We start from the raw sequence: 20,434 nt of genomic DNA on the forward strand, positions 1-20,434 counted from the left end.
AATGTTTGACTTCGTGTTTTTCTACGTCTGCTGTTTCATTCGGACTGTAAGCCTGTGAACCTTAACAAGCGTGGTTACTTTTCAACATGTTTCTGTTTAGAATTATAAGAAAACTTTATTGTCTTTGAGGCTGGGCATTTCGAATTACCGACGACTTCCTTTGAAAATGGTTAGATATAATTTCTGTTCACGAATTTGATTTGTGGCGTAGTAGGACTTGCTGAAGAATGTTTTTCGTTTAGGGATGATGCCACCCTAAATACGCTGCTTGAAGGCTTTTGTTAGTGGATTAATGGGCCTGCGTTGGATCTCTGTCATGTTCGCCTTTATCTCGTTTAGTAGTTTGAGGAAGTTGTATCGACGCGTACACAGAAATATTTATCACATTAGGTCGTGGAATACGTCTGTGGGAAATGTTTGATGCGGAACATGGACTTTGTAGAGAGACTTGAAGATTATTATTTCCACTAATATTTTTTTCAGGATGCAAGTTACCAATGTATTGGAACTTACTTCTTGGTGTATAAAGTGAAGCTTTCGCGGCGACTGAAGTTGATGAAAGACTCCGGGTTGCAAGCCGCGTCAGGCGGATGAATGGTGAATGAACAATATCTTCTGCCAACGTTTCGACAGCAATCTCTGCTCTCATCCTCAGGGCTGCGGCGTAATAAATCTGGTCCTTTGTAGCGCGCTCGACGATGGGAAGGGGTCGTGAATCATTCCATGAGCATTTTACATTACTCCTGTGTGCAGTCCATTTATTTTTCTGAGACACCAGCAGGTCCGCGGCTGTCACATTGCGACGTCGACCGACGTATGTAAACTGGTGTCTCGTCGGAGCTACCGAAGCTGGCTTTTTTGATCTGTCGTAATGGCGGATGACTATTGTGTGTTGCGTCGCCAGGTAGCAGCACATTTTGTCTTGATGGCTGCCATTGCCTTCTCCACCCTCCCTCCCTCTTTTGGCATGGAAAATATTTTTTATCGCCTTTGCCTCCCCACATTGCGTTTTCCCCCTCCACTAGCGTGTCCCCCCCACCACATTTGCTCGATGGGTGGAGCTTCCTTCACTTTGTTATGCTCATAACAGAGTATTACGCAAGGAGAAACGTTGATCCTTGTTCGACGGCTGGCTTGGATTTTAGGATGGGATGAGGGAGGGAGTGAGTACAGCCTTGATACGTCACTTGGCATTTCCGGTTTGGAAGGCGAGGGCACATTCCTCAGGAGTCTTTGTTTATTGGCGTCATGATGACTTCTAAGGACTGGAGGCTTCATGCATGCATGGACGGACACAAAAGCTGATAATCGAAATTTGTAGTCGTTTAACATAACAGTGTTTCATGAATTTCTGTGCGATCAGCCCATTATAACTTATTTAACTGACTTTCTTAACAGTATACGCCTACTCACAGTAGACTTACAGTTCACAACGTAGTCTGTATTTGAACTTCACGGTGTTCTGAATTTTCTCGTGTCGAACAATGTGAAATTCCGTATAGGCTATGTCGATGAATGGTTTTGGAATTTTAAATTGAAGTCGGCCTGTCCAATTAAACTGAGTCTTAAATACAAGGTGCAGCCTCATACTTGTGTCTGTATGTAAATCACTACAAGTAGCTCTTTTAAAGGAGATTGCAATGGTATTCGTTCTTAAACATCCTGTATTATTTTTACTTGGCCTTACGACTTAATTTCCACGTTTAATTTTTCTTTCTTCCCAACAACCAAATTAAATGTCTCCCAAAAGTAACTCAAATTGACCTAATTAAGGGGTTTCTCTTCGTTCCAAAAGTAACATCTCATCGAGAAATTACACTATATATCGTTATGCGGGATCGATATCGAACAGTATCCCCCGAAGTACCTAAGTTGCACTTCAAAGCTTAACGCTGGCCTAATCCTGTTACGTACTGAATGCCGATTCCTGGCATACGTTCTATTTGTCAAAAAATGAATTAGGTTGAATTCAGAAAATATATTTTTGGTTTTGGAAATGTATATATACCGCGTTTAGCGACGCATGCATTCTTTTCCTGTTTGCAACCATATGAAGAGTTCCTATGTCACGGAAGTGATTCATCCGACGAAATATTGTCGTTTAACACAGGCGAATCGGGAGTTGTATCCTTAAACGCATTCTGGCGAGACAAGTAGGAACGAGATGCCAGGCACTGTTCTTGTATGAACACAAGTTGCACTCCTGGAAAAAGACATCCTTGCATTTGGACTATTGAAAGGTAACTCACGGGCTGGAGCGAGGGGGTTACAAGACCCTGCAGGTGAAGTCTGTCTTGTCTTAAAAGTGAGCAAACGTGTAAGGACACTGTCTCATAGAAGTCGACTGTGTTTGTATTTGCAGAATACGCTTGGTTGTTTTACGTAATTTTTAAATTTATACGTGCCAGAAGAACTGTAGAGGAGGTTTTGAAATAACAGTCGAAGGGGGAGGACTTCTCCTCGCGTGTCAGATCTCGTGTTGACTGTGATCAATGCGCTCCATTGTAACAGAATTTCTGACGTGTGTAGGTAGTACCTTCGAGAGTACAAATTTGAAGGTCGTTAGACTTACGCGCATTCGTAAGGATTTAGAATGTTCTAAATGCCACCCAAAGGAATAGATCTTGTTGGAACTAGCCATGCGTTAGTTGAAGGTTTGGTGTGAAACCGTCGGCCACAGGAAATTCCATCTGTTCGTGGCCGCTTCGTCAGCACTCTAGGTATGTCACTCACCTTCTTGCCCGTACAGTCTTCTCGCTGTACCCGGACATAGGATGAGCATTGACTTTGTGTGCCTAGACCCATGTGGCCTCTGCATTTCTTTGGTCCAGGACAGTGGGTCGTTACAAACACATTTAGGTGCCTGGAAGTCTGCACGTAGACCGATGGCATTGTTATCCATCAGGTTCTTTTTCTTGCAGTTTCATAGTCCTACAAGGGACTGCAGTCACTTCTTACTAATTACAAATTTTGTAGTCCTCGTAACTATTCCACCCAAAGAACTAGACCACCGGCGGCACTGGTAGGGGTCGAAGCCGGGGCATTCAGATTACAAGGCCAATATGACACGTCTTTGTAAATATACGGGATAGTCGCGTGATCTATTCTGACACATATTCTGTTTCTCAGTAAATTAAATGACCTTGACAGTAGACAACAAAAAGTTTTTAATGTTGGAAATGTCCACTGCGTTCAGCGATGCACGAATTCGCTCCTTTCCTCGTGTTTTATGCAACCCGGCGAAGATTTCCTCCACTAACGGAAACGGTTTAACTGACGAGATATTGTAGATTTGTTTGACACAGGAAAATCTGGAAATGTTTCCTTAATCTCATTCTGGCAAGTGATGCCAAGCAGTGTTCGACAATTGACATTCGTTGCACTTGTGAAAAAGACATCCTTGCACTTCGACTATTGGAAGACGACCGACGGAAAGGCGCGAGCAGGTTACCACATGACGTCACCTGCATGGACTCTTGCGTAGTCACAGCGATATAATGCGTTTATTAATCCATTCTAACTGCATCGAATTGCAGTCATCAATAAATATTTTAATGTGGATAGCGTGACTTTTCGACCAACCTGTAGTTTTCATTTAGGAAATAGTCTAAATTTAGTATCCGTTGGGGATAGTGAAACTGACCAGACCCAGTTTTGTAATGGGCGTCCAAAAGCCGCTGTTTGCCAGAGCTTTCTTCCGCTTGTTTAAAGTAGCATAATATGTCCGTGACTTGAAAATGGTTTGCGAACAGTCCCACCTCTGTAGGTCACAGTTTCGGTGTGTGCGTGCCACTGATTGGGAAACATGATAAGCCTATTGTTTAACGTTTTGCCTCAGCTATAACGGGGAACGAAGTAGATAAAATGATTAAGAAATAATAGGCAGAGAGAAGCGGGTTTTCCTATGCTATACAGTCTGGGCTACTGAGAAAGCGTCGTTAAATGAACTACAAATCAAAATAGAAGCGGGTATCGTGTGTTAAAAAAACGTTGGGCCCCGCAATGCTCAGGCACTTGAAGAACGGGTCATCAAAGTATCAAGTAGTATCATGTGTTAGTTTTAGCTGTAAATGTTACTAGAAGTGGCGCCATTCAGGAAACTGGCTCCAATTTCTCGATCAATAGTACGCTTATGTTTGAAGATAATTGGCCACAGAGGATTTCGGGTATTTTCAGAAGGTCGCCAAGATCTTGCAGCTGTCGGAAGTAGAAAGTTGTCCTTGTAATGAGGACAGAATGATATGTATTTATTCTTAACCACGTGGTAAGTGTGCTCCTGCCAGTTGGACACTCCCGGCGCACATGCTATTCTTGTTGCCAGAGAAAGAGTATGTTTTAAGATAAAGGCACAAGGAATCTTTATTTTAACTAGAGACATTTGACTCTTTGGGTGGCGGTTAAAAGAGTGTTAACCATGACATATACTATCTGGGCGGAGAATTGACTCGACCTTAAATCGAAGTATGAATCTGCGCAGGCGCACATCCTGCATTAGTTTTCTACCTTTCTGGTGTTTTGTTTCATTTTGTTATTTTTTGTAGGCATATTTCATTGTTTATGTATAATATGGGACATGCTTATAATATAAAATATGTAGATTGCTCCAAAAGAGATCATTTTTCTTCTTTATTACGCCGTCTCCTTTACAGGGGGTTGGCGACATATTATGAACAGGATCCTTGCATCCTTTCCTCGGACTGGGACCTGTTCATATATGTTTTTTAGGCAGGTGATACAGAAGTGGTTTGCCATTGCCTTCTTCTGTGTGTATGGAGTAATTGTTGGGATGCCATTGAGGAAAACTCTGTGTTGCTTAGACCACGGCTTTGCCCAACACAAGTTATAAATTCGGGCCCCGCTGGGAATCGAACCCGGGATCCCAGGTTTACAAGGCCAGCGTTCTAACCGTGCGGTATGAACATTTTTAGTAAGGGGTAATTTTTGATGACGGCATTGAGAGTGACATCAACGTGTTGATTCTCTGCTCAGACAGACTGTACTTTGAACAGCGTTATCCGGACGACAGTAGGTAGTCGGGCCATCGGTTTCGTTGGGCGCACTTGGTGTTGTATGCGTGACTGGAAATCAGGGAGGTAGATTAAAATAGCCCTCGCTTTATAACATTTCGCTCATACGGATATTTATAATTAAACCCACACCCTCCGCTTAGCTCCTTATCCGAACGCGAACTCGCTCATCCTAAATCGTCCGAACAAAACCGAACACGAAATCTCAAACAAAGGACGCAGCATCGCCCATTAGAAAGCAATGAAAGTGCTCGAGTTCTTTCGTCAATTCTTTTATTTAATTTATTTAGTAACATGTAATAATGCGTTTCCGCTTCTTGTATATTTCGTTTCAGGCAATAAAGTACTTAATGCCTTTTTTGTCATTTTTTTAAGTCGTTGGGGAACGTAACCTTCAATTATAATATCCTACTTATAGGAAATAACCAGTTCCAGGAACACAATTATACTTAAGCAAGGGCTGTGTGTATTACATCTGTAAGACATAGCACGTGCCCGTTAATGATTGCTCGTAACTTTTATTCGAGGCATTTCTACTCGGGTTAGTTCTCCTAGTTCGGGAGATACGATACTCCGAATTTAGTACACATCAGATCTTTGATAACTGATTGAACGGTTGTATGAGAATTTGTAAATTCAGGATGGAAGCGAAGATCCCTGAGAGAATTCCACTGCGGGTACCAGTAAACTTCCTTGATTCTGTGCTCTTCCGATAAGCGAACTTCGCCTTTTGCAGTTAACGTTTGTTCCGAAGAAGTCAGTAGCTTGTAGTGATCGACGTAAGCTTGAGAATTTATAGAGAGAATTCCAATTTGTATGGTTGTAAGTCATTGACGACCGGCACATGTGAGGAACATGGCTGTGCTGATTAAACGTTTTACCAACTTCGCGGTTAAGTGCTCATTTATGATACAAAATAAAGGGCCTTATAGAAGCCAGCATTTAGAGTGTTAAGATTTCCGTATTCTGTTCTTGTGTAAACAGTGCATTGTCGAGAACATTATGTTAACAACGAAGGATTATTCACTTAAAACCGGTTTAATTATGTAGTCCGAATGTCGATTAATTTGATCACTACGTTCGAGCTTCTATATTCTCGTAATTGAGAACATTTAGCTCAAAATATCAAAGCACGAATGCTGATATTTACTGACCTCCTGTCATTTAGTACTCTCCAGAGTATCTTTTTCATATGAGGTTCTTCTGTGTTAAGCCAGTAGGCTGTTTCGGGCGGTCTCCGTGTTGCATTTTAAGATTCCCCAACATTTTTTTCCTTCAGGAATTGACATTTATCACAACAGTCTTGCTGTCTGAGACGTGAGTCTTGATTTCTCGAACACAGGGATTACGTAGGTAGATTTCCTTACATAGGGGTTATCCACCATCCAAGGGATCTATCAGACGGCTAAAAATTTCAAAAATACATAATTCTAAATTGAAGCATAATCCGTAAAAGCTTAAAAAGAAGAAAGGAGGCTCATGAATTGATTAAGACCATCGCATTAGCGGTGCACGAAGAAGTTTAGCTTGGATGGCTTCCGGAGTCGCCGGTCTGAAGATGGTGTCGCCGCAAATCCCCCCCCCCCCGCCTTAATTGCAGCCCATGTTGAACATCCTATTTAATAAGCTGCTTGCTAATAGTTTATATGACAAAATAATTGGTTTTTTACTGATGACATTGCCGCTTAATCGGTCAGTTTTGTGTTTTGAATTGTACAGCCCTGCACCGAAATAGTTGCAGTGTCCAGGTTGTCTTTAACCCATGTAATGCTTTTGTTGATGTATGAGAACCGTAAACACTCTGGCTATTCAAAAGCGTGACATCTTTTTAACAAGATTCTGTTTGAACTTTGTGCGCCGGATAACCATTTCCTAGACCCCCTGTTCTTACAAATAACAGGAATTGGATCAGCGGTGAAAACATAAGAGTGAAGTATACCCATTCTACTTTTCCGTAACTTGGTGAATGAGACAACAGTTTTGAACATTGGAGGTAGATATGGAGAATAATTTCTGTCGTGAAGCTGGGAAAAAATACTGGAGTTTCGTCTTTCCGCTGTTTTCGCTGTCTTGATTTCTAGTAGTCATAAGTATGAACTCTGAATCATTGAAGAAACAGCCAGCCTTGATCTGTCTCCGCCTTCAGGGCTGAAGATTGACAACCAAAACATTGGCATCTGCCGACGAATGCACACGGTGCCAAGACGCAGAAGGACATCATCTTCACCGCCGTGAAGGCGAACGTATTCTTATTCATTTCTCCCCCAAATTACGTTCCTTTCCTGCAATCATTGTTGTACCCCTCTACCTTTGTTGCCGTCGCGTGACTTGTTACATTCGTCCTACAAAGAAACATTTTGGACTTTTGAATCAGAACACGCCTGAGGACTTCTTTTTTTATACTGAGTTTTTGGTTTTTTGAACCAGACTCTAGAAATCGCATTCGTTGTTACTATCATTATTTTGTACCATTTCACTAAACACTTGGATTATCAACTAAGGGAAATTGTGATGTGCGGGTTAGCGTAGCGTCCTTGGGAGTTTTGAAATTTATTCAAAAATTTTGGCCCTAAAACCTAAAGGAAAAGGACAACTTGGGAGACATGAGTGTAGGTGGAAGATTGTATTTAAAACGGGTCTGTGGTTGGCATCCCGGGTTTAGGTCTCGGCCCGGAGACCAGCTGCCCTAACAGGTTTTTCGTTCTGCTTATGACCACTTCCGTAGCCTTTCCCATTCTTTGTTCATTAATCGTATCTTTCGACGCAATACGTCTGCGGTGTTAAGCTGGCACCGTCGTGAAATGAACCACAAATAAACAAACAAAGAAGTCGTATTAAGTTCCTCAAACTGCTGTGGTACTCCGTGTGAGAAAGTCGAAACGTCGTAGCGTAGCATTGCTGACGATTCTCGTTATTTACCTGCATTAAACTGGGCTTAGAAATTCGTTGGAATGACAGCATTACTTAACTGTTAGTATAATCTTCGACAATTTGAAATATGGAGTTATTATATAGTAACAACAAAATATAATTTCTTCAAGATAAATGACTGAGGCAGAGTGTCGAACCTGGGTCATCTGGCGGATGATTGCAGTTCGTCGATTAGCCAGGTGGCAGTGTTTTGTATCGATTCTAAGAAATGCCATGCCAACCAAGCAGTCATGCAATGTGTCATGTGCTAAACCCACAGGATGCAAGATTTTGTTAAACTAAATCAGGGGTTTACAAACCATTCGCCGCGTGCCAATGCCTTTTATGCAGCTCGCGAACATTTTTGTTATATATTTCTGTAGGCCTACATTGAAAAGTTGTTAACGTCGAGATTAATGTAACTTAATTTTAAGTAAATAATTATAACAATAATAAATTAACATATTTTGTAAAAGCTCATTAACGCGGAATGTTGAATAGCACGCCAGCCATTGAGAATTCCGAAAAATTGACCTGTTGTATTCTTATTTATATCCGTAGATAATTTTGCCGTTTCTGAAAGGACAGGCCGGCATGAATCATACGAAGTAAAGCGATTGTTTCTGTTTCGGTAACGGGATTATTTTCCGCGAGGCGAAACCAGTTGCAGTTTCATGTGAAATCGATCGCTAATCCTCCCTTCTCGCAGTTTGCTTATTGAAAGTGTTACTCCACCGTCAAATTCCCAGAATCTTGGAAGGGAAGGGACTGGAAATGCCCCGCAGTGGTGTAATTGATCGCACGCACCTGCGCAGTCTGCCTCGCCCTTGACTCTGTGCGAGGTCTTTCTCTTTCTGTGGTTCTTTGTGATTTTTGACAAATGGCCTACGGTCAGAAACTGCAAAATATTACTCTGATATTTCTCGGTATCGAAATTATCACACGCCGAGTTCTCGAAGTATGAGAGATTTTCACGCACTGCTGTGCTCATTTCTTGATATTGTATACGACTGTTCGGAAAGTGTCTGCAGGTTTGATCATCGTGCCGGGAGGTTACCAGTTCGAGGATGGCCGACTACGTGGTATTAAGATATTTGTTGCTTTCCTCCGACATCCAAAATTAATTTCATTCACAAGATCCCATCACCTGTCTTAGTCAGATGAATGCAATCCACACTCCCTTTGTAATTCCTAAGATGCATTTTAATATTATCTCATCTAACCCAGGTCTTCTTCTTCCTGTCCTTTCAGGTTTTTCCGTGTGTACGCATTTCTCATCGTCTAGTGCGCGCTACATTGTCCTGATCTTGATTTGATTCCGCTTAATCTTGTAGATGGTTATGCCGTATATGAATAGGGTGATTTTCATCGCCGTGAGAACCTGAATTCATCCTTAGATTCATTCTGTTACTGTCGGTTGTTTGTTGTTCACAACCCTTTTACTGCAACGAGGGACATCTAATGGCTGTCGGCTATCGACTGCGTTTGCAAGATAACCTGTCTTTTAGGAGTAGGTGGGCCTATGTAGACCCTTATGCGGCCAGTATCCTGCCTATGGTCTGTAAATATCCTAATCGATAAGGTACCTCTAAATTAAATAGGCTCTTAATACTTTCAGAACTAATTATTGTAATTGTATTGAAATCAGTGTTATCTTGATAAGAAATCGCAGCTAATTACGTTTTCCAGGACAAAGAATTTACAGTAGAAATGGATTTTCATTAAAATTGAAATGACTTGGTCAGGCAGTGCCAGAACAGGACTCGTGTCGTGTATAAAGTGAAGCTTTCGCGGCGACTGAAGTCGATGAAAGATTCTCGAGTTACAAGCCACGTCAGGTGGCTGAACGGTGACTAAACCATATCTTGTGCCAACGTTTCGAGAACAATCTCTGCTCTCATCCTCAGGGCCGCTGTGTAACAGACCCGAGGAGCTTTCATCAACTCTTGTCATGTCCTGGTGACTTATGAGGTTAATTCTTGGGTTTTCTGTACGCCAAAAAAAAACAACAACGAATCCAACGTAATACTGGGATACTACTCCACAGACTTGTTATGGGCTGATTTATAAACCGAAGCAGCACATTTTGTGAAATCGAATTGGAGAACCAACCAGTTAGAAAGAAATTTAAAAATTTTAGGGATTACGGTTTTATAAAATTGCAGGCGCTTCTAAAGGAAAAGTCTGCCGATGACTCATCGCTCTGATGGTTGAGGCAGCAGGCACCTCTGAAACGTCAGTAAACTTGTACCAGACTACGCGGCGCAACATCCCGGAGTAGTTTTTATAATCTCCGCCGCGAAAACCTGAAGTCTCACCTGTGTTGTGTTTGCATTATGAATTCATAGATTCCGAGAAATATTATTGACTGGCCGTTCTTGTGTCGACGCGGCCATTAACCTCTAAGTTCGATGATGCAGTCCACATCGTCGTACTATGTAGGGTCGATAGATGTGTTAAGCGTTGACGGAAGTAGTTCTGCATAAGTACAAGATGACGCGTCTACTCGTCATTTGACCCTATCGAGTTGTGAATCGATGTCGCCGGCCGCTAGATGGTAGCAGTGTCTGGATGCCTTTCCTCCAGTGTTTGTCTTCACATTCATGTGGAACGGAGTATGTGGAGGGCGGCTGGATTTGATAGATTAATGGTGAGAGTATGAGGAATAAACTTTTGGAGGGGAGCTGTAGCTGTTGATACGGTGGACTCAGCCGTGGGAGTGACCTCGGTTGTGCGCGGGACGGGGGAATGTGCCTTGGAGTGGGGCGGGGTGTGCTCTAAGGGAGGGGAATTGGTGTATAGTTGGAATGGACTAGAGGAAGGTTGCCTCTCTGATGGTGAGCGTTGCTTCAGTAACATCGTCCCGAGAGCTGTCTGTGTGTGTGGTAAGGGGCACGGAAATTGATGTTTTCGGACTGATTAGTATTTGTATTGACTTTCTAGTCCATGCGAACTAATTTGACGAGGTCATATTTCATCTATGAAGTTTGGAGTTTTTACTATCCACGATTCCAGTCGGGTGTTCATAGTTTTTTCTTCATTTATCGTGTTTAGTGAGTTATGCTTCTGTTGAGGCATTGACGTCATCAAATCTTCAAGTGTGACGTCACAACTTCTGGGATGACTTCAGAAATCAACCCAAACATTTATGTTGTGAGGACGATTGCAACTTCGGCACGCGAAGTGTAGTGTATGTGCAATGAAGTGAAACTTTACCGTTCATTACGAGGACCGTGGGCGTGTGAATTCATGGAGTTTGCCACTGAGGAAGGCCACGCACCTACCAGCATGACTCTGTCACCGGATATGGATAGCAGTGACGATGCCAAGAATGGGGGAGGACCAGAATTGAGGTAATGTTTTGGGGTTGCACTGAAAGGGATTAACCATACGCTAAACCAGATTTATTTGTATTTTATATCTCTTTGTGTGAGAAAATAGTTTATTTCGTTCTTAACGAAGACGCCCGCGTTTATGACCCGTAAGCATTTATGTTCTTGTTTACACAGAATAGCAACAAACACTTTCACTTTTACCAGTTTTGGGTTCTACGCTTTTCTTCTGGAAATCGGGACTAGACACAGGGCATATATTGCTCGTTTTCATTTCCTGGAATTAGATTTCTTTGGTAACGTGTCTCAACCGACATTTTATTGGTTAATGTAATTTTCCCCACTAGTTTACTGTTTTACCAACAACAAAATACATTTTTACATGTACCTTGAACACGTTTGTAACAACTCTGAGGCTGCATTATTTCTGTTTTCTGTTGGTCTGTGTCGACACTTAAGAAGGTTTGTCTGCAGGTTGCTATTTACGATGATTAACGCTGGCGGCAGATATGCCTCAGCCCAATTCTTGAATGTACGTTCTTTAGCCTACAAGTGAAAAAAATTAGTTACATAAAAATAGTAACACGTGGCAGATGCTCCATTAATATACGGACGTGTTAACGGATATTAGTGGCGAGTGTAGTAGACCTGTTTATTTCAAGACTTAATATTAAGTGATCAGTAGATTTGACTTGTGTTTGTGGATCCCTCAGTGGAACTCATCTCACGGTACTAGAGAGCGAATGTTTATCGCCGTCAAACAAGCCCATCATTCCAAGTAGGTTGATGCTGCTGTTCTGGTGTTGTACGTTTTCTACCTTCGAAGAAAACCAATTTTCACGAAATCTGGTATCGTCATTACACCGTTGGAGACCACACCAAGCCTTTTTCTCTTAATATCCGGTTGTCCGTGATAACACGCTGACGTATGAGCTCGTTAGTTTCGCGATACTGATGCCCTCTGATATACGTAATGGGATCGTTGTTCTCAGAAATATGCAACTTTGGTTGAGACTTTGTTGTTGTATGCATGCCTGACACATAATAGGGGCTGTGCAAAATGTTACTGTGGCTTCCCATCGAAGCTGGGGGCTTGAAATCTTGTAGGAGGGTATATAGCATTTATTTAAAATATGCGTGAAGTGTTGTATGTACGAGTCAACAATTACTCCTCTAAACATGGCGTCGTTGCTGAAGTTTCAGATTATATGCAACAGAATTAATCTGCACATAATTTTTTGGGACACTTCTAAAAAATGAAGAATAATTACAAACAATACACAGCATGTTTATGAATTGCGAGCAGAAAACAAATTCTGGTTTGAGTGTGACTTGTTCCTGTTATCAATTAGACGAACCCAGCACACCAACCTATGACCTCGTAATTTACATTCTGTCGTGGACCAATCCCAGAGATTCCAACTTGACCAGGATCTGATGTAACTAGCATCTAGGGTAAAGTTGTTTGAATAGGGTAAACAAAATGGCTGGTAGATGTTAGAAAGAATAAGCCTCTAAGAAAGCAATGCGTTCTCCAGTGTGTCTTGGAACAGAAATCATGTACCGGATGATGTTCTTTGTTATGACGTTATGTAGACATCCCTGTACATATCAGCGTTTCAGGTGAACATACTGCCTCCATCTGAAGTGCTAGAAGCCCTGACCAACATCGTCATCTTTACCGCCGTTATAACCCGTACAGTATGTTTTGCGCCGGATATAATTGTCGCTTTGCAGAAATATTGCGTTTATTAATGTATGTTAACTTGACAGCTGTTAACTTCTTACTATCAGCGTAAACGGCGTAAGCAGCGTGCATGAATTGTTTCAAAGTGGTATAGAATTCAGAGCTGCCAACATTCTAAATGAAGATGGCTGTCTTTATGATGGAGACGGCAAGGACTTCTGAAACGTCAGTAAACTTTACATCCCAGAAGACAAGTTTCTTGCTACTCAACGCCGTGAGAACCCGAATATTATCCTAGGCGAAGTAAACACCTACTATAGGTTTACAATATGGAACGGGTCGTTGCCACCACCACCCTTGAGTGACAGGGTTACCGTGTTTCTTATTCGAACAGTCATGCAATGTTTTGTATTCGCATCCTCGAATAAAATGGGCAAATACGCGAGGAAGACAAGGTCATGTGGGCGGACATTGCCAAACAGGTTATGGAGAACGTGCTTTCAATTTTCCGTGTGGTGGAAGCATTCATTGCCTATTCAGCGAGATTTCAGAGAATAAAATCAAATGTTCTAAGAAATGTGATCATATCATGAACAGAAGCAGCAGGTTTCAGAACTATCAAAACGTGGATTTCCAATTGTTAGGGTAGGTATTTACAAACTTGCTGCTTCAAATAAGAAAAAACATAAATCCTTGGCCTTCAACTGATTCTAAAACGCAACTAGCAGAAGTTTTCCTCGAAAACGAAAATTTCTCACTTGCCCCTTACAAAGGAATTAACAAGGTAGAAATTCCAGAGTATTTTGATCTGCAGAAAGGTTGCTGGTTTAATTTGTATGACAAAACAGCCAATGCTTAAAATAGAGGACCACTTTTAAAGATGTCACACCAGAAGGTGTTGCTGGAAAAGGGGAAGAAATGTAAAGATCCAGTCTTGTGCTTCAACCAGGGAACCCAACCCTTTTTCGAGCTACCTGTCCGGCTTCTTGTCACGTCGCCTACTGTACTAAATTAATTTATCAGTAAATCTTGAACAAGGCAGATTGTGCTAGTCTAACTTTCGTTCTGTTTTCGAATTTGCATGTACAAGAAGCAACAAAGCTTGTATTGCTTACAACAGATTAGCTTTTACAGTGATATTTTAATAAAACAGTGTAGAGGTTTGTAAATTCTTAAATTCAGTTCTCTACTCATCATTTTTAAAACACTGTAGTCAGTAAGTTACAATTTATTTTAACGCGTGTGCCTTATTTCTCACCACTTCCAAAATTCAGAGGCCTGCATTTTTGGAAGGCCGTCGAGAATAAGGAAGAAACAGTTAAATCGGCCAAGTTTGATTCTCGTCTGTGTTCAAGACATCAGTTTATCGCGTGAAAAACGAGAGTGTCGTAAAGTAGAAGACATAGCAACATCCAAGAAGTGCATTTTTATCTATTGGAAGGGAATTGTTTATATTTCATTTACGTCTTGTTCGTAGAATGTTATCCATGTCAATTTCTGGGAATCTTTCCATTAATTTCGTTGTCATTTTTGTACAGAAACTGTTATCGTATGGCCTGCAGGCATCATGGTGATCGCTTGGGATTAAATTCGCTGATAAAGCAGGTTTATCGGATGGTGTTCGAAAACTTTTTTTCGCAACCTCGATAAGATTTGCTTGTTTATTGATAAATGATTTCAGGACAAGCTTTGGTTTCGCAACGTGTAAATGGCTGACCAACTGTTGAAACTGAAATCTCTCTTCATACATTCAAGCACATATTTACGTTCGTGAGCCAGGGTCCAATATTTGTACGTAATCAGTAGATAGTACTTTATGGGTATCTCTAGATTATGGGCATATTTGAAGTGGGCCCTATACATTAATTTTAGAACCACTCACATAGCAGCAGATTAGGTGCAGATGTTTAAGGGATGGGGTATCCGATGAAGCTACCGGTTTACGAAAGCTGTGTGTGGAAGGCAGTGGATAATGACGCAGTGTAAGAAAAGCATCGTATCTGGAGCGTAATTTTATATTCACATACTTAACTCGAAATGTGTCACGACACCAATTTTTGACCAAGTTCGAAATATTTGACTTTGGTGGATGATTTCTGCCGACGAAGAATGCTTATGCCCTGAATGTGAACGAGGTGCGTGGAAGTAGTACAGTCATTTCTCATTCTATATCACAGTAATGGATGCAAGGCGAGTTGTAAGTTTGTAAGTTTTACGGGGACACGGTCCTGGAGGTTGGCTGGGCCTATATACCGGTCTGGTCGTTGTGGCGAATATATTTCTAAATATATGTAATAACTCGAAACCTGTGTACACTTTTATTACTTTATGATGACCTTTGATCAGCGCTGGGGAGGTGGGGGGGTTGAAAAAAACTAGCTCCGATGTCGGTAGAGGCTAGCCACAGTACGATTACATGTTTTAATGTGGGCTAACTCAATTATACTTTGCCCAAAATTTTGTCAAAGCAGCATACGATTTTCACCTTGTTGAACATGAGAAAACTCAACCTGCCTCGCTAGCAGTTGATCACCAAACTGACCCACACACACCCTGGAACGGTAGTTTGTGTGTAGACTGGATAGTCGAGGGCGTAGACGAATGTAGGATAGGTAAAAGGTTGGCCTATCCCTTATTTCCCGTAAAGAATCCTAGTCATTTTCACACACGCAAGTGAAACTTTTTCAGGAGCGTAACCAAACAATGAAACATCTGAACTATATCTTGCCGAAAACGTTTTTCAGCGCTGCTTATGTTGAATTATGTTACGTACAATGTAATTATAGCCTTCTCATTTGACAGAGTCATTACTCCTTTGTTTTTCCTTCACCAAATTGGGAAGACGACTTTTCGCCTTCGAGCTGATTGTTGATTATTAGCGAGTTGTTGCTTGCGGATGTCACGATGTCCAAAATAGCCATTCGAGCAGAGGAGAGCCTGTTCTAGTTCCAGGATTTAGTTACGGGCGCGCTTGCATGAAACGAGTTAAGCCGATTGTTTTCAGTGACTGTAATTTGAAGTCATGTGGTGGACCCTTAACTAAATGATTTGCCCACAGCCTGAGGATAAATTGGTTAGAACTTACACAGTAAAGGAAAAGAAACATTCTTTATAAGCTTACGACGCCTTGTGGGTGTGAGTAGAATGAGGTGTCATTTACGGAAAAGTCGTGAAAGCCTAGTTCATGTTTTTGTCACGACGGTGTATTGGCGTTCGTTTCGAAGCACAGAAAGTATACAGGTTTTTAAACTGCATAAAATATTTAAATATAGATTTTAAGGCATTCTTAGATGTGGTAGGTCTATAAATGATACATGAGAAGGGCTGGGCAGGCAGTAGTTCTTGAAAATAAATTGTTTGTGTGGAAAGCATGAACAGCGAACCTCACGCACGCGAAAACTTTATAAGCTATTCAGAAACGGAGAATGTATTTTGAGACCCTTGTATTACTAGTACACATGCTTGCGTAGTTTGTTATTTATGAAGCCTGCATTTGATTATCGGTGTGGTACTAGGGACTGTGGACACAAGCGATGTGATAACAGGTTTCACGGTAGTAGTTTATCTGTGGTGCTGGTGATTATTGAATTCAGGATTATTCAACTACGAATGTTAGTTATTATTCAGTGATTTTGTCTCAACATTAAACTGTACTTAAAGTGGAGCTATAGAAGTTAAACATAAGCTGGTGGGCAGTTACGATTTTTAATGAGGTATTAATTACTTGGTTGTTGGAACTGCGTATGTTACGAAAAAGTATCTTTGGTTTTCATTTTTGGAAATTTGAAAACTGTTGTGTTTCCAAGTGGTTCCCATTAGTAATTTCTAAATCGTAAGTAATAACAGTAAATATTTGCCATCTGTTACAAAAGACAACAGTTGTGTTGGTAGAATTATGTGTATTTTGTGGGGATTGAAAAGCTGAATGAAAATACGCGATTTAAAAATATTTTATTAACACGACCTACTTCCGTTAATACGCTGCTGGTAGAGGATATCAAGTTAATTTATACAGGAAATTGTGCTTAGTTTTCGTAAGGTAGCCTGTTGACCATAGTGTTTTCAAAAGCACTTTCATTGCACTGCACTGTGTAAACTTAAGACAGTGTTGATATTTGTAAATTGTCGAGTCCATACGCTACCTGGAGCGATTCGGAATGTGTCGTGCCGTGTGTCTTACAAACTTTCTTCGACAAACAGTTAGAAACTTCTTAAAATATCTTCAAGTTGGGTAAAGTAACTTTCCACAGCAGGACTGTGTATACACCGCTTACGAACTCCAAACAATAAGATTGTCTTTGTTTTGTGTTTTTATACCTTCTATGACTAAACTTTGGTTTCATTAACTCACCAGAGAAGCTTAAGTCGAACTATTTTCCGTGCTCTTAAAACATAAGGGAAGAATAATTACGAGGGTTTCAGAATGACATTCCGACCTATTGGCTAATTCATGCCGGCCTTATTACATAACGAAAAATTCGTGGTATTTTTTTTTTTTGGGGGGGGGGAGAAATGGAAAGAATGCAGACCTGTAATAGGGAAGGCTTCTGGAAGACGACTACTTGGAACCTGAAGAAGGAGATGGCGAAGCAACCGATTGTTTATGTTGTTTTTTTACAGTTCTGCTAACGGTGTTATAATTCTTCATATTAACTTCGTTTACGAGTAATTTTGTTTTCAGGTTTTCCACTTTTCTGCATGCTGTTAACGTCTTCTGAAATACATTAGGCTCGTACCATTATTTTTCAACCTGCGGGACGAGTCGATGTAGCATAGGCCGTGTCCATTTCGATGTTTCCCCACGAAACGGTTTTCGTTTCAGATGTCAGTATTTAGGGACAGCGGAAACAAAGAGCTTTGTTAACTCCACAGTTTCGTCTGGTCAACGTTACGTCTTCGATGATGGAATCTGGTGTTGAGAGTGTTTCACAAGCTCCCTGACCTATCTCACTCGCATGGCTGACTCACTGGGCACCGCCCGACGAGCAGTGAGGCATTTAATCTTACCAGGTTTTGTTCATTGCAGATAATTTGGGTCTTTACATGGTGGTGGTTCCGACTGGAAATTTTCTTGATGAATGACGTCACTTTTCTTGTGACCAGCGGCTCATACTTTTGCAATGTCCGATCATGAAATGCCAGCCATGACTTCCCCTATTAATACGGGTTGATTTGGTTTCCAGTAGATACGGGTCGCACTAGAAATTGTGGTATGGTCAAAGAACGCCTTCCCCAGATCTTATTACCTGATACAAAGCCTGACATTTATACACTTCTCTGTGTGTGTTTTACGGACTTAATACATTTTAAAATGTATCTCTTTTAGACAGAAGTGGTCAGTTGTGTCCCAGTGCGCGTTTTAGAACAAAATTAAATTAGGCGCAATTAATTGTAATCATTTCTTTTTGCTATTTACTATAGTGCCATTACCGTGGGACCAGTTTTGGAGAACTCCCAATTTTTTTGTCATTTATTTTTGAAAATTAAGATTGATTAACTTTAATGACTGCTTTATTTTAGGTTTCATCGTAAATTAATTATTCTACATTATACATTTTGAAGAAACGTTACGTACGACGGTGATGTTAACACGTGTTACCGCCTCTATCTTACCACTAATTCATTTCAAACCCATTTTACTCAAATGCTTAACATTTTGGGGGTCTTGTTTCCAAAGTAATTGCTCAGTAAGTAAAACATCTGTCAGGAATGCGTCTGTACGACATCGGCACCAATTTTTTTTATGGGGAATTGCTTTACAGCCTAATATACTGGGTGTGCACTATCGAAGGCGTTGTTAAGCGTTTGCGTTCGTCCTGCCATCTAGTGAATGACAGCCTGATTTAAACGCCTAGCTTTCTGTTACGCATCGAGGTCTATCTAGTCGGAAGTTATGTGGAATTCGTGAACAAAAACGCCTTTTTAATGCTAACTTGTAGAATACGTGTGTCGGATCTTATTGTCCTTAAACGTCGACGGTTTCGCCACTATATCTAAGGTAGAAATACGTTACATTTGGCGGCGAAGTGTTTCTCTGAAATGTTGGTAACAAACGTTCTACCCACGCGATGTCGCAACCCAGAAGACGGACACCGCAGGACTATGTTATATGATCTACGTAGGATGCGAAAATGTGGCGTCATGCGTGCCATTTATCTGGGTTCTGATTTAAGTGAGCAGTGTCTGCAGATAGGCTAGACCTTGTTGCGTTCGAGCAGTAAGTCTTATAAGTTCAAGAATGCGTGGGTGTGCGAGCGAAGGAGGATTGACTTGACGGGCGACACGCCGTGGTTTCCCGCCACAAGGAGCCGGAACCTGCCCCGCCCAACCCATAGAAACTGGTTGGTTGTCGGCTGTCGAGCTACGCGGACTGCGATATCGTTCATGGTGTTTGGCATTCGAGTTTTTGTGACATTAGTCTAAGAAAAATCCATCACATGGAACGATTTATTTTGAACATTTAAACGAGCTTAACGCGAGTAGAAATATGATTAAAGACTTTACTTATACGTTAATAAGAAGGGCCCGTTTGGGGATGACAGATTCTTAGAATTGTAGGAGTAGTCGTGAGAAAACTTGTCATGTCTGGTGGATAGTTTATTCAACCCGGCTCTCAAGTGCTTTGAAAAAATTTGCATGTTGCTTGTGACAGACGATCTCGAAGATATTAATTTCGAATAGGTCGCGACATTTTCTTTTCAAATAGCTTAATTTCCATTATTCTTGACCATCGTCAGTCCCAACCTGTGCGACGTTAAGTAACTTATGAATCATTCAACCTTTCTGAGACAGCTCTTAAAAGGGACTGATTGATACTCTCTGGAGAACAGGCCACTTCTCTTGACAGCCTTAGTCTGCTCATTTTCAGGAGGACATCAACAGAGCGCATTGTTGGTATGTAATTCCACCGGTGTGCCGTTTACAGGAATTTATCTAAATAAGCTTGGGTGTCGTGGATTCAGTGGTGGACCCGACATCGACTACTGCATTTTAAAATTTCAATCCCTGCTCATCAACAGAATGGTTGTGACTGAGCCTTCTTCATGCCAACGCCTAGAGATGCGAGACGTCTTTCTCTGTGGAAGTGACGCATTGTCACAGACTGGCGGATATGACATCGACCATTTTGTTTAGCGTGATCGTCAGTATGAGACGAAAAGGCCCACAGGACTTGGGGTTCTTTCACATTATCCGTATTTCGTGTTCGAAGTGCCTCTGTCGGTTCTGGTTCATTCGGCTTCACAACTGAGACCTCCGTGGACCTGTTCCGGTTAATTTAATGACAATGACAGTAGCTCAAACTGCTTTGCGGCGAGTAGTTTTATGGTTAATGAATAATTGATTGGAAAGGATATGGAAGGAAGCCGTCGTGGCCACAACGTTTGTCGGGAGGGGGGTTAAGAAATACTAATCAAAAAACAGCTGCTGTAGAATTTCAACCCGAGCAGCGTCAACCGCCGAAGGTGATGGATGAGATT

General features: G+C 41.4%; 1 protein-coding gene across 4 annotated transcripts in view; it reads left to right on the forward strand.

The window, feature by feature from the left end:
- Imp (IGF-II mRNA-binding protein) overlaps positions 1–20,434 on the forward strand; it is a 161,719-nt gene that overhangs the window by 108,031 nt on the left and 33,254 nt on the right. Inside the window, exons 1-2 of one of the 4 annotated variants that reach the window (XM_022067530.2) lie at positions 10,751–10,822; positions 10,992–11,290. The exons of 2 other annotated variants lie outside the window; for them this stretch is intronic. In XM_022067530.2, the coding sequence (XP_021923222.1) occupies positions 11,130–11,290 (161 nt within the window). In that variant the 5' untranslated portion in view covers positions 10,751–10,822; positions 10,992–11,129. Of the gene's footprint in view, positions 1–10,738; positions 11,291–20,434 lie in introns of those variants that run through there. One more of the 4 variants, XM_022067451.2, reaches the window with a different exon arrangement.

Source organism: Zootermopsis nevadensis, unplaced genomic scaffold, assembly GCF_977971745.1.
Source record: "Zootermopsis nevadensis isolate Lab colony 2312 unplaced genomic scaffold, Znev_1.0 Znev_ptg000061l, whole genome shotgun sequence".
Taxonomy (NCBI): Eukaryota; Metazoa; Arthropoda; class Insecta; order Blattodea; family Termopsidae; genus Zootermopsis; species Zootermopsis nevadensis.